This window comes from Triticum aestivum, chromosome 4B (genome assembly GCF_018294505.1).
Source record: "Triticum aestivum cultivar Chinese Spring chromosome 4B, IWGSC CS RefSeq v2.1, whole genome shotgun sequence".
Taxonomy (NCBI): domain Eukaryota; kingdom Viridiplantae; phylum Streptophyta; class Magnoliopsida; order Poales; family Poaceae; genus Triticum; species Triticum aestivum.
In genome coordinates this window covers 315291803-315304541 of record NC_057804.1, presented here as the reverse complement: position 1 = coordinate 315304541, position 12739 = coordinate 315291803, and the positions used below count along the sequence as shown (strand labels likewise).

The 12739-nt window shown below is 44.7% G+C and overlaps 1 protein-coding gene across 11 annotated transcripts in view; it reads left to right on the top strand.

Annotated features, from left to right (window-relative positions):
- LOC123092079 (ATP-dependent DNA helicase At3g02060, chloroplastic) overlaps positions 1–12739 on the top strand; it is a 34197-nt gene that overhangs the window by 9221 nt on the left and 12237 nt on the right. For 9 of the 11 annotated variants that reach the window (XM_044513754.1, XM_044513753.1, XM_044513755.1 and 6 more), the window contains exons 7-10: positions 4347–4417; positions 4801–4962; positions 5071–5157; positions 10224–10397. In XM_044513754.1, the coding sequence (XP_044369689.1) occupies positions 4347–4417; positions 4801–4962; positions 5071–5157; positions 10224–10397 (494 nt within the window). Of the gene's footprint in view, positions 1–4346; positions 4418–4800; positions 4963–5070; positions 5158–10223; positions 10433–12739 lie in introns of all 11 variants that reach the window. The other 2 variants (XM_044513758.1, XM_044513757.1) reach the window with 2 other exon arrangements.

Genomic DNA, 12739 nt, shown 5'->3' with positions numbered 1-12739 from the left:
GGGGAAACCGCATGCCCAAGATCCCTGACGCAGCGGACGAGATCAAGGTCCTTTGCGCAGCGAAGGGCAACTTGGAGGAGCGGCAGCTGCAGACCACGCATCTCCCGCACACGCCGACGCGCTAGGAGGCTGCGCGCAGCAGCCTGCAGCCTCACCGCCGCCGAGACATGGCGGGTAGGGATCCAAGACGGAAGCGGTGACATCGACGGCGGGGACTTGATCTGCTGGATGTGGACGCCCTGGGATGGCGGCGGCGCTGATGGGAACGAGGTCGTCGCAGTCCCGTCGTAGGGCATCCCATACTGGGCGGCGGAGCTGACCGGCGATGGCTGCAGCTGCAGCAGCGGCTGCTGCCGCGGAGCGCCGGGTGCGGCGGAGGCCGCCAGGAGCGGCGGCTGCCACTGTAGCCAGGGCTGGGCGGTGGTGGCGATGGATGGCAGCTGCAGCGGCCCGGCGAGCGTGGTGAAGGCCGCCTGGTGCGGCGGCTGCCATGGCGGCGCGGGGGCGGCGATGGGCGGCGCAGCCGGGTGCGGCCCGTAGGACCCGGCCAAGAACAAGTGGATCTCCTGGACCGCCTGGGTTAGGTCCCGCAGCACCCCGGACACCTCCTCCGGGGTGAGGAGAGGACGGCAGGGGCGGGCGCGACGGAGGATCCCGGCGCGGGCAGGAGCGGGGCGACGAGGTGACCGGCAGCGGAAGAGACGGGCTTGGCGGCGGTGAAGACATGATCGAACCGAAGCTAGCGGATACCAAATTGTTTTGGCGCTGCTAGAAGGAGGGCGCGAGAGGGCCGGCCGGGGGCCTTTTTGCCCACGGCCGGGCAAGAGGGAAGGGATTTCCTTCTTAATTCTTGCTTGATTAGATTGATATACATCTCCTCTCTTTATATGGAGATGTTTACTTGACTCCCAAGCAAGGCTTACTTGACCTCTAAGCAAGCGACCCTTATCTCTAATTAACCCTAAGACTAACGGGCTATACCGCCAGCCCAGGCCCATTAGGCCCATTACGCACTCTAACAACATGCTACCTTCACTGGCTTAAGGGGCCTCGTGTGGTGCTCCAATTGGACCAGACGCGCGTTCGGCTCCATATCCTAGGCACTGCTCTTTAGGTGCTTTGTCGGGCAGGGTTTGGACCTTGCTTCCGCGAGTTGGTTTCCATCATCCTTTCCACGGTCAGCACACAGGTGTTTTTGATTGGAGAATCGGGGCTGCTGGTGCGGCACAGCAAGGGGCTGTGATAGGGGGTTCCGCTCTCCCCCATGCTGTTTCCATTGAACCGGCTATGGAGGTCCATATACTCCAATGTCTCGCACCGTGGGCCTTGACGTCCAGTTGTTAAGATCAAGGGCCAAGGAATAGAGGGGGTGAATAGTTCTCCGAAAATCACTACTAATTTTAACCAAGCTGGCGGTGCTTAGAGCAACTAATATTCTAGTTGATCCTTGTGACTAAAGAAGCAAACGAGTTAAAGAGTATGGCAGTGGAATAGAGTACCTTGCAAGAAAGTAAATGGTGATTGAGAGGATGCAAACACAAGGGGCTCAACGATGTTTTTCCCGTGGTACGGATAGTTGACACTCTCCTACCCCACGTTAACGGAGGCTTCGAACCAAATGGTTCTAGGATCATTCGGGGATCTTCGGTTGTGTCACCCACCAAGGGCCCACCAAGCACAACCAAATCCACCATGGCTTCCAAGAAGCCTCACTAAAGGTTCTAGGATCACTTGGGGACCTTCACAAAGTAGGTGATCTCCTTGCCCTAAAAAACTCTTGAGTTCTTCACACATTGATGACAAGGACTCTCAAGTGACTCCTAACCGTTTAGGAGGTGCATATCCTCCAAGAGTAACAAGCAAAGCAAAGTCACTTGGTAGTACTTACTCAGAAGATCTTCAATCAAAGTATCTGTCATGAACCCATAGGATCTCTCACATAGGATATGATTGTGGTGAAAATGATATGAAATTGAGGTGCAGGGTTCAAGAAAGGGAGTAGGTTTTGGCCTCAAGAATCAAGAAGTGTTCTTGAAATCACCCAACACTTGTCTTCTCGTCTTCTTTATTGCCTTGGAGCTCTCTCTATCTCTTGTGGCAGTTGGATGGAGTGAGGAGTGGGGTGGTTGCTTCCTTGCTGCCATGGAGGGGTATGGGGTTCTATAAATAGAGAGAATTTAAAATCTGCCCGTTATCTTGAAAAGATAACTAGCTGTAAGTAGTAGACGAAAATCTTCGGAACTTCTGAGCACGTTTAAATATTTGACATAAAACACAGTAGTTGGAAGTACTGGCAGAAAATAGAGCTGTGGTTCCGAACAGTAAAAGGTGGATCTTTTCTGCGAGAATAAAACTGGCTCAGAAGTATTGGGTGAAACTGTTTGCTCGGTAGTACCGCAGTAGACAAAGCAACCCTCAAATGGGAATTATTGTGCAGAAAAGCCAAAGTCACATCTCAGAGGTACCAGACAAAACTTTCACGGAGGTCCAGGACCTATATTGTGACCACATAGAGAAGCAAACCGAGAGGGCTTGGAAGTTACGGCCGGAGGTGCCAGAGCTAACAGAGAATGTCTGAATCAGAATTGGCTCGGCAATACCGAGACAAAAAAGGTGTGGTAGTTCTGGCTCCTGGATGGGTTATCTCTATAGAGGAGTAACTCTTAAGTGGCCTGGTAGTACTGAAAGAAAATCTTCGGTGGTAGTGGGGCTTAGAGATACTAGAAATTTGAGTTGGCTGGTTGGATTTTATAAGAACTTTGGTCTAGGATCTTTTCTTGGAGTTCAATTGTGCCCCTCTCGATAGAATGGTTGTCCTATACTGAACGTGAATCTTGGATTCACCAAAAACCTAGAAATTACAATCTACTCCCTCCGTTCCTAAATATTTGTCTTTCTGGAGGTTTCAACAAGTGACTACATACGGAGCAAAATGAGTGAATCTACACTCTAAATATGTCTATATACATCCGTATGTGATAGTCCATTTGAAATCACTAGAAAGATAAATATTTAGGAACGGAGGGAGTACAAGCTTGTGGTAGACAAAAAGTTATAGGTAGAGGTCATTTGTTGACTAAAATCGTTAGTCCTCTCTAATGGTTTTGTCATAAATCACCCAAACCCAATAGGTGTATCTGACAAATCTCCTTCTTTTTGGTCATTGATGACAACACCATTGAGTATATATAGCATAAATATGATGAAAATGTGCAGATTTAGGTACTTGTCATACAATTTGAGCTCCTCCCTATTTGTGTGCATTATTTGAAATTTGCTTCTAGAATGCAAATGCACATTCATTAGGTACTGTGGATACATCAAATCTATGACACATTCCAAAGGAGTGCATTGTGTGTACAAGAAAGTTAACAAAATCCCACTTGAGAAACAACACAAGCAACACATTTGAATTACATTGATGATAGGATAAACGCATAAAAGAGTAGCATTGCATGTCTCACATAACACAATAGTATAGTTTACTTGACACGCAAGAAGATTACACATGATCTTGCAAATAAGAATCAAGTCTTGTAACTAACAAAACACAGCATACTAACAAACCCTCTCCCCCCGAAACAAGGAGACCCCAAAAGCCTATACTCACATCTCCCCCTTTGGCATCAAGACACCAAAAAAGTTAGAGAGAGCAACTATCGAACCCAAAATGCTTCCAAGAAGATACATGACCACTTCTGTAAGTGACCTGGTCAAGCTTCCTATGGAAAATATGCAATAAGCAAGAATATGGGATAAAAGCTTTGGCACAAAATTGGTGTGGCTTTATCAAACACTTCTTCAACATGTTTAGTTCAACCAGTTAGCCCATGGTTATAGTTATGCATATGTGTCTGAACCTTGAAGACCCAAAACAGCGTAACATGCTGAAGATAGCCGCATTACATGTCTGCAGGTGCTTGGTAGACACCAGTTGAGAACTTGAGATGAGAGATGAACTGGAGAGAATAGTTTGATTGTTCTTGCTTGACTCAAAAGCAGATACATGATGTCCTTATATAAAGCATGCTCAGGTTTTTGACCTCTCCTAATATGATTGGGGCTGGTAGACCTTTTCAAATACGGTTGGACTCTTCAATAATCCAATTCATTTGTCACCGTCTCTGTTGCTATTCTCTCTCATGATCTCCCATGCTGCTGCTCCTTGATACAGTAGACTCATGTCCACATAATACGGTTGCCCTTTTTTAATATGTTATGAACTCATGATGCACCGGATCTAATCTGAGATGAGGCGCATTTATTTAAACTAGTTGGCATAGCAATGCACTTTGGTCTTCTAAAGTATCTATGCAGTAAACATGTTTCATTTCTTATTCAAACAGCCATAGACGATGTATTGCAATTTCTCAAGGACTCTCTTCCAGATGTACCAATGGCTATTGCTCATGGAAAGGTTAGTCGGCTAAGCTGATTCAGAATGCAAGAATTCTGCATTTACAACATAATATCTTGAATACTATCTACATTTGTGTGCACTGCTTTGTGTTAAAGGCCAAAGTGCAAGTTTCTACTAATGAAGTTTAGGCTATCTAGTTAGGAAATATGCAACTTATATTTACTGGGGGCCATTCGCTGGTATATATACATGTATAAGTGGTAAATATGCAGGAAACCCCTCATACAATGGGGAAAATATAGAGGCTATACATGGAACATAATATAGCTCTTTAACACATTTGATGTTAGAACTTCGATACTTATTTATGTTCTTGTTGCATAGATGAATGGTGCTTTGGCTTCAATGACCAATCTTATTGCTATATGTTTTTCCCACAGAAAGTGTCAAAGAATATACAACTTGCTATGGAAAAGTTTTCTTGTGGGGAAATAAAGATTCTTGTATGCACACATATCATTGAAAGTGGAATAGATATTCCAAATGCCAACACAATGATTGTCCAGTATGCAGAACTATTTGGGCTCGCGCAGCTGTATCAGGTGGTTTTAGTTCTCAGTGTTTTACTTTGCCTTTTTTTTGGCAAAAAAATTGTTGTATGAAATCTGAGGTCTGGACCTCAAGTTCGCTGCTTTTCTTTTCAACCGCAGTTGCGAGGAAGAGTAGGAAGATCAGGCAGAGAGGGTTTCACATACCTCTTCTACACTGACAAGTCTTTGCTTTCCAGAATTGCCATGGTGAGCTGCTGCAAGAGTGCTTTATAATTTTTTGTTTTTGTCTAATATATTTATGCTCATAGCATTCAATGTACCTGATGCTGAAAGCATATTCAAACATCAACATAAAATGTTCTAACCACCATCTCCAGCTTCTCCTTTCTTTCCTGCAGCTTTAAGGCATAATATAATGTTCTCCAGCCCTTACTGAACTTTGCATGAGTATTAGTTCATTGTCTAAGCAATTTTCTGATAAGTGGGGTCACCTTCTCTTGGTGGTTCTAGAAGCAGCACTCAAGAGTCTGGGGTACTAATATACTCCATCTCCATTCTTCTGGCATCTTGTTTGCCCGAAAAATGAGGTTGAAAAGCTTGGTTAGCCATACTATTGCTATGTCCCCGAGGCCTTTCCACACCTCAATGGGGATACAATCAGGGCCCATCGCCTTGCCTCCTTTCATCCTTTTTAAAGCTTCCTTGACCCCAGACTCTTGGATTCGCCGCACAAAACGCATGCTGGTCTCACCAAAGGAGTCACCCAGTTCAATGGTAGAACTCTCATTCTCCCCATTGAACAGCTTGTCGAAGTACTCCCGCCATCTATGCTTAATCTCCTCGTCCTTCACCAAGAGTTGGTCTGCTCCGTCCTTGATGCATTTGACTTGGCCAATATCCCTCGTCTTCCTCTCTTGGATCTTGGCCATCTTATAGATGCCCCTTTCGCCTTCCTTCGTGCCTAACCGTTGGTAGAGGTCCTCATATGCCCGACCCCTTGCTTCGCTTTGCGGCCTTCGCCATCTTGTACTTCTCTATGTTGTCTGCACTCCTATTCAGGTATAGGCGTCTGAAGCAATCTTTCTTCTCTTTTATCGCCTTCTGGACATCACATTCCACCACCAGGTATCCTTATCTTCGCTTCTCCTTCCCTTGGACACTCCAAACTCCTCTGAGGCCACCTTACAAATGCAAGTCGCCATCTTCATCCACACATTGTCCGCATCCCCTCCTTCCTCCCAAGGGCCCTCCTTAATGTCCCTCTCCTTGAACGCCACAATCATGTCGTAGGCTAGAGCAAATCTTAAGACATCTTCTCCTTGATTCTTGATGCCATAGCCAAAGCCCCCATGTGCCCCTTCAAAACCTGTGTTAGATGTACCCACGTGGCCATTGAGGTCTCCTCTTATGAAGAGCTTCTCGCCAATCGGTACACTCCTAACATGTCTTCCAGGCCTTCCTAGAACTCCCTCTTGGTGTTCTCATTGTGGCCTACTTGCGGGGCATACGCGCTGATAACATTGAGAACTAAGTTAAGTCCCCAACTACCAGCTTGACCAGGATAATCCGGTCCCCACGTCTCTTGACGTCTACCACTCCATACTTGAGGCTCGTGTTGATCAAGATGCCTACGCCATTTCTGTTGCAGCCGTCCCCGTGTACCACAACTTGAAGCCGGTATCCTCCACCTCCTTCGCCTTCTGTCCCCTCCATTTGGTTTCTTGGACGCAAAGGATATCAACACCTCTCCTCATCGCTGCATCAACTAGCTCCCGAAGCTTCCCTGTCAGAGACCCTACGTTCCAGCTACCTAAGCGAATCCTCCTAGGCTCGGCTAGCTTCCTTACCCTTCGCACTCGTCGATTCAAATGCGAAGACCCTTGTTCATTTTCCACTACATCCGGGCACCGATGTAGCGCGCCACTAAGGATGCGACGACCCGATCCTCGCTCACTTGCCACCGTATCCGGATCAAGATACGGCGCGCCACCAGGGGGGTGACGGGTTTGCAACCACATCCGGGTTCCGATGTGGCGCGTCGCTGAGAGGGTTACGCCCCAACGAAAATCTTTTGGGTTTTATCTCCATAATAAGAGTGGTGAGTTTTTACGTTGGCTCGCCAAACCTATCACAACCCTCCTCCTTTACCTGGACCGGCTATGTTGAGACAACATAGGCGGAGTTACACTTCAACACAAACGACCCTTTTTAGTGGTGGCGAGAAGTTTCGTTAGATTTCTAGACCAACTCTCTTCCCCGTGCCTCGCCGTGGATCTCGGGGTAGTGCCGGCGATTGTAACATCCCCGGGTGGTACAGAACTCTATATTGTCTATGCTCATCCTGCTTAGCCCTATTGCAGCCTATCAAGTACTTTCTTTGGTGCCTGCATGGAGAACGTACCCAGTGCACCAGCCCAACTGATGCACCGGCTGCACCAATGGCTTTTGAGCTGTTGCCTGTTGGACATGGAACTGAGGGTTGGGAGTAGGCTGCAAGATGGACTGATCAAACATTTGCAAAAAGGACCTCATACTATGCTAAAATCAACCCCTGCTTCACTCTCCTTTCCTATAATTGAATCAATGTCATTTCTTTCTCCAAACATAAATATGTTCATATATGTTGAGCCATACGTCTGAATTTGATTTTAATCTGACCACCATTTTTCTTTTGAAGAGATGTTTGAAACAAGATCAATGTTGAATATATTTTTCAAAATTGTCTTTTTTTTTCAAACTTAACCATAACACATATTTTTTATATTAAAACTTAGATTTATTTTATAAGTTCTGTAACTTTGCCTCTCCCTCCATACATCGATCCCACGTACATATGCTTAAATTATGTTACAAAAATATAAGAAATAGAATTTCAAAAACATATTCAACACCGATCTTGTTTCAAAGATCTCATCAAGACAAAGTTGCCAGTCAAGATGGAATCGAAACCAGACATTTGCTTCAAAATATATGACCATTGTTGTGTTTGGGCTAAAAAAAATTAAACGCACAGATTTATTGATGGAAGAGTGGGATGTGAAGTGCGGGTTGAAACTACAAGGTTGCTTCTGCAAATATGATGTGGTCCAACTTTTGACCAAAATCTGATCCGTTGCTTTTTTCATCTAGTGGTCCAAAAGCTATTGGTGCACCTGGTTCACAGACTGGGCTGGTGCAGCGGATATGTTCTTGCCTACATGTCCCAAGCTTAATCACATGCACTGTTTGTTCCATTGCTTTTTCTTGTCGAACACACATCTAAACGCTCGTCATTTTGTATGAGAAGAACGGCACACTAAAACTGCAGAAGTTGTAGAGGTATCTGGTGGTCTGGCTTGCAACGACAATCTCCAAAGCTCTTTAGTTCCAACCAACTTCTCACTGCTCTGCCTCGATCAATATCACCTCAACCAAAGCCCCGTTAAAGATGCACAAGTAGTGCAGAAGTGGAATCCGCTAGAGTCAGGATGATGGGTGTATGCTCTGCAGCTGTTTCAAGCCATAAATTGAGCTTGTCGTCTACAGGTCCAATACTCCCAATTTTGGCACCATTGCAGCGGCTCAATAGGTTTAAGATTCATTAGCTTTCTCATTCTACTCTTTCACAGAGTAATGCTGAACATCAATTTGAAAGTGATGATAGAAGCAGGAGTTCCTTCAGGCTGTTAGATTTATATACATTTAGCCGTGTTCCCCTTTGTATTTCTCCCTTTCTATAAGGGGTCTTCTGCATATTATACCACATCTGTACGTGTATATATACTGGCCTATGGCCACCTGGAAATACAATAACAACAACAACAACAACAAAGCCTTTAGTCCCAAACAAGTTGGGGTAGGCTAGAGGTGAAACCCATAAGATCTCGCAACCAACTCATGGTTCTAGCACATGGATAGCAAAGCTTCCACGCACCCCTGTCCATGGCTAGTTCTCTGTCGATACTCCAGTCCTTCAGATCCCTCTTTACGGACTCCTCCCAGGTCAAGTTCGGTCTACCCCGACCTCTCTTGACATTATCGGCGCACGTTAGCCGGTTGGCATGCACTGGCGCTTCTGGAGGCCTGCGCTGAATATGCCCAAACCATCTCAGATGATATGGCCACCTGGAAATACAAGTTGCATATTTCCTAACACAAGCATCCAAGAAAGAAGTAAAGATCGAAATCGACCTTTCCAAGAAGAATGCCAAGTAAACAGATTTTTCAGAGTACTCGCCAGAAGATGTCCACTGTCCAGTGCCAAAACAAATGATCCTCCAGCTCTTTAGATAATCATATTTGATTGACTATGGCAGCTAGGTTAGGGTACCCCATGATTCCCTTGGACACCAAGCTCGTTTGTGATGTCGTGTACCCATAGGCCTTGAGGTAGATCCTCGCTCTGTCATCCCCCAAACTGTGTGTGTGTGTGTGCGCGCGCGCGCGTGTATCTGCCAACTGCCATAGAACCATAGTTGTGAGTGTTAAGGAGTAATAGTATAGGTCCAGGTCTCTCTACGTAGTCGTATTAGTCTATATTTCATTTCTTTTACCTCAAGTCTTTTGTTCTATATATTTGCCCCATGGGCTTTGCATTACAATCTGGTATCAGAGGCTAGGTTTCTCTCTCTCATGTGCAACACATGCTCTTCTTCCCCACAGATCAGTTTTTTTTTTGTTAGCATTAGTATCGGTATATGTCTCTTTATGTAGTCATATTAGTCTTGATTTCCTTCCGTACCCCAAGTCGATTGTATTATATATTTCCCCCTTGGGCTAGGCAATACATCTACGTTGCTCCTCTAGCATGGTACCAAAGCCCAGGTTTAGTTGTTTTTAAGCACACCACTGCTCGTGCTCTCGGCCGATTTGAGTCCGTGACCAAGGATAACAGCGAGTTCCATGGTTGATTGCCCATTAATCCATCTGTCCAGCTAGAATCTCATTTGCTCCTCGTTGCCGAAGATCGCCGTTGGTGATGCATGTAGCATCAACATGACAATCCAGCTTCAATTCATCCTCAACTACTGAAAGCTACAATTCCTCCACTACACAGATTGGGCTTTTGGGGAGAAAGAAACTCTTTACACATCCATTATGCTTTTTCAACAAGAGGTCCCACATAAAACAGTAAGTTTTTTTCAAAACCTTCCTTTGGAAGGCCAGGAGATCATCTTACCTTGAACATTACAAGGCAATGTTCTGTTTAGGACAGACAATAAATTCCAACTTCATTGACCCAAAATATAGCTAACTTTAAACAATGTGTTTTCCCTGCAATCTAATAGATCTTTTCATATCTTCATCTGCAAACTTAATGTTTCCATCTGCAGGATAGACTTGGAGCTATTGAAGAGCATTCTGATCTCGGTCAAGGTTTCCATGTCGCAGAGAAGGATATGGGTATTAGGGGATTTGGAAGCATGTTTGGTGAGCAACAATCTGGAGACGTTGCAAATGTTGGCATCGATCTGTTCTTTGATATGCTTTTTGATAGCTTGTCCAAGGTATCGTCATTTTAGTCAACCGCAAGTTCTGAGAGGTGTGCCTCCCATTTTAATTAATACTAGATGATACCCCCGCGTTGCTGCAGGAATTAGTTGCAATATACTTGAATGCGATTTGGTTGTAGAAAGCATGAATATTAGAACTAAAGCTGAAAAATATATGATTTATTGTACTTGATTATTGTATAGTTATAAAATATTTATTGAATATAAGTACCATACTAGCACAATATAACATTAAATTCCATGCATGGTTGGATTTTGAGGTGCGCCTTTTCCCATACATGGTTGCATGTTGAGGTGGCATGCTTGCATGTTGAGATAAATAAGTTAGTGGGGATCATCTGTTTAGTTATATACTCCCTCCTTCCCAAAATAAGTGTCTCAACTTTAGTACAAAGTTGTACTAAGGTTAAGACACTTATTTTGGGACGGAGGGAGTATGATATATGATATATTGCTTTCCACTATCACAAAAGCTACCTACTTGTTCTGTTACAGAAAAAGTCCAGTTTAGTCCCTCAAACTATTCATAAGGAGTGTTTTACCATTTAGTCCATTTTGTGTCTCACCTAACCACCTCAACTTTTAAAACTGCATCACTTCACCTTTTACGATGATTTCTAAGGTGTTTATGCCCTTGTAGCAGCCACTGAACCTGGTTTTGCATATGTGTCAGCTGCATCATGCTTTCGTCCTCTCCAACTCCCATATCTCCCTCGCAAAATCTGTTATATGTCGCCGCTTATTTTTTTGTCGAGCATGTGTTCTCATGCTCACGTTAATCCAAGCATCTGATACTTCATCAACATGCTCTTTGCTGATGGGCCATAGAATTTAGTGCCCTCATGCTCACGTTGATCCAAGCATCTGATACTACATCAACATGCTATTTGCTGATGGGCCATAGAATTTAGTGCCCATTCTCCAACTAGAAAGGTAAATCCAAGCATGCATCTATCCCCTTGTTCTCGGACCCCCTCTCTGGTTAGGACAGTGAGGCTGCCTGTGGTGGCCCCAAAGGCACTTTGTGTTCGTGGGCGCTACTACCTTTAGAAAACCATTATAGTCGGTAGAGTGAACTGGTGTTGGAAGTGGGGTTAAGCGAGATGGAAAATAGTTAGGTGTCAAGTACCCCTCATTGATAGTTCCATGGAGTAAAGTGGACTTACTCCTTCTATGATCATCGTTGTTCCATGCTGCCTAGTGGATTTGGCAATCAGTTTATTTTTATATCCTCTTAGATAACCAACACAAAAACTGAACCATTTCTTTGCACCATTCACGGTCCAAGTCTTGGCACATTTTATAAGCCATATCCGGTTATGTAAAGGCTGTTCATAATACAAGCTATTATTCTACTTCCCATATATGTATTTATGTATTTGCATTGGTGGTGCTAAACCGCTAGTTCATGTTGGAATTGATCTTGTTATTGGTGTTAAGCATATAGGATTAGATCATGTTTAATTTGTTGTATGGTGTCATAGCCATGTAGAGTTGCATCAGTGTTACTAAGTTATGGTTAGTTGCATGCTCGGCAACATGGTGTAGCAGCTGAATCAGCAGCACAGAGATAGAGCGAGTGCATGCGAGTGGATCGGAAAGCTAGGAGATGAGCGGGCGTGACTTTGCTTTAGTTAGACTTAGTCATGTACGTGTGTATTAGGTGACCAAGGGACTAGTGCATGTGGAGAGATGTGACCTACGTGCACATGTATTAGTGTGGTCAGGCTGTGTTGGTGTGAGGCTGCATGCATACAGTTTGTTTGGCCGAGTCGTTGCCGTTGAGGAGAAGCCGTGCAAGTGCCGGACGTGTGCGTGTGTAGCTAGCCTGAGAGAAAAGTGGATCAAGCAGTTGTGTGCTTGACCATGTGTGTGCGTGCGCGTGAGTTATATAAAGCCATGTAACCAGGTTGGTTAGTATGTGATGAGAGGAAAACGCTCTGGCTAAAAGGCATCAGCCGAGCACCAGATAAATTCCTGCGTGTGTGTTCTTCTTTTGTTCACCACCCTTGTGTTAATCTCCTGGGCTATAAGACAGCTGTTCACCTGGTGCTGTGTTACGATGCGGTAGTCGTCACATGGTTATATATTTCCTTGTGGTTTCTTGTGGCGCATATACATCGCATAATGTTTATTAGTGTCTCGTTCATGGGGTCTATATCATGGTGAGCTTTATGTCTTGTAGTTATTCATCGGAGGAAAACCAATGCATTTCCATCTTTGCCCTCATTGTGCGTGCAATGTATTTGTATTTCAGTATTGTTATTTTAAAGATGTTTAACTCATTCTGTGAGCCAAATTTCCTTCTAAAAATTATGTCATGGTGTGTTTTTTGA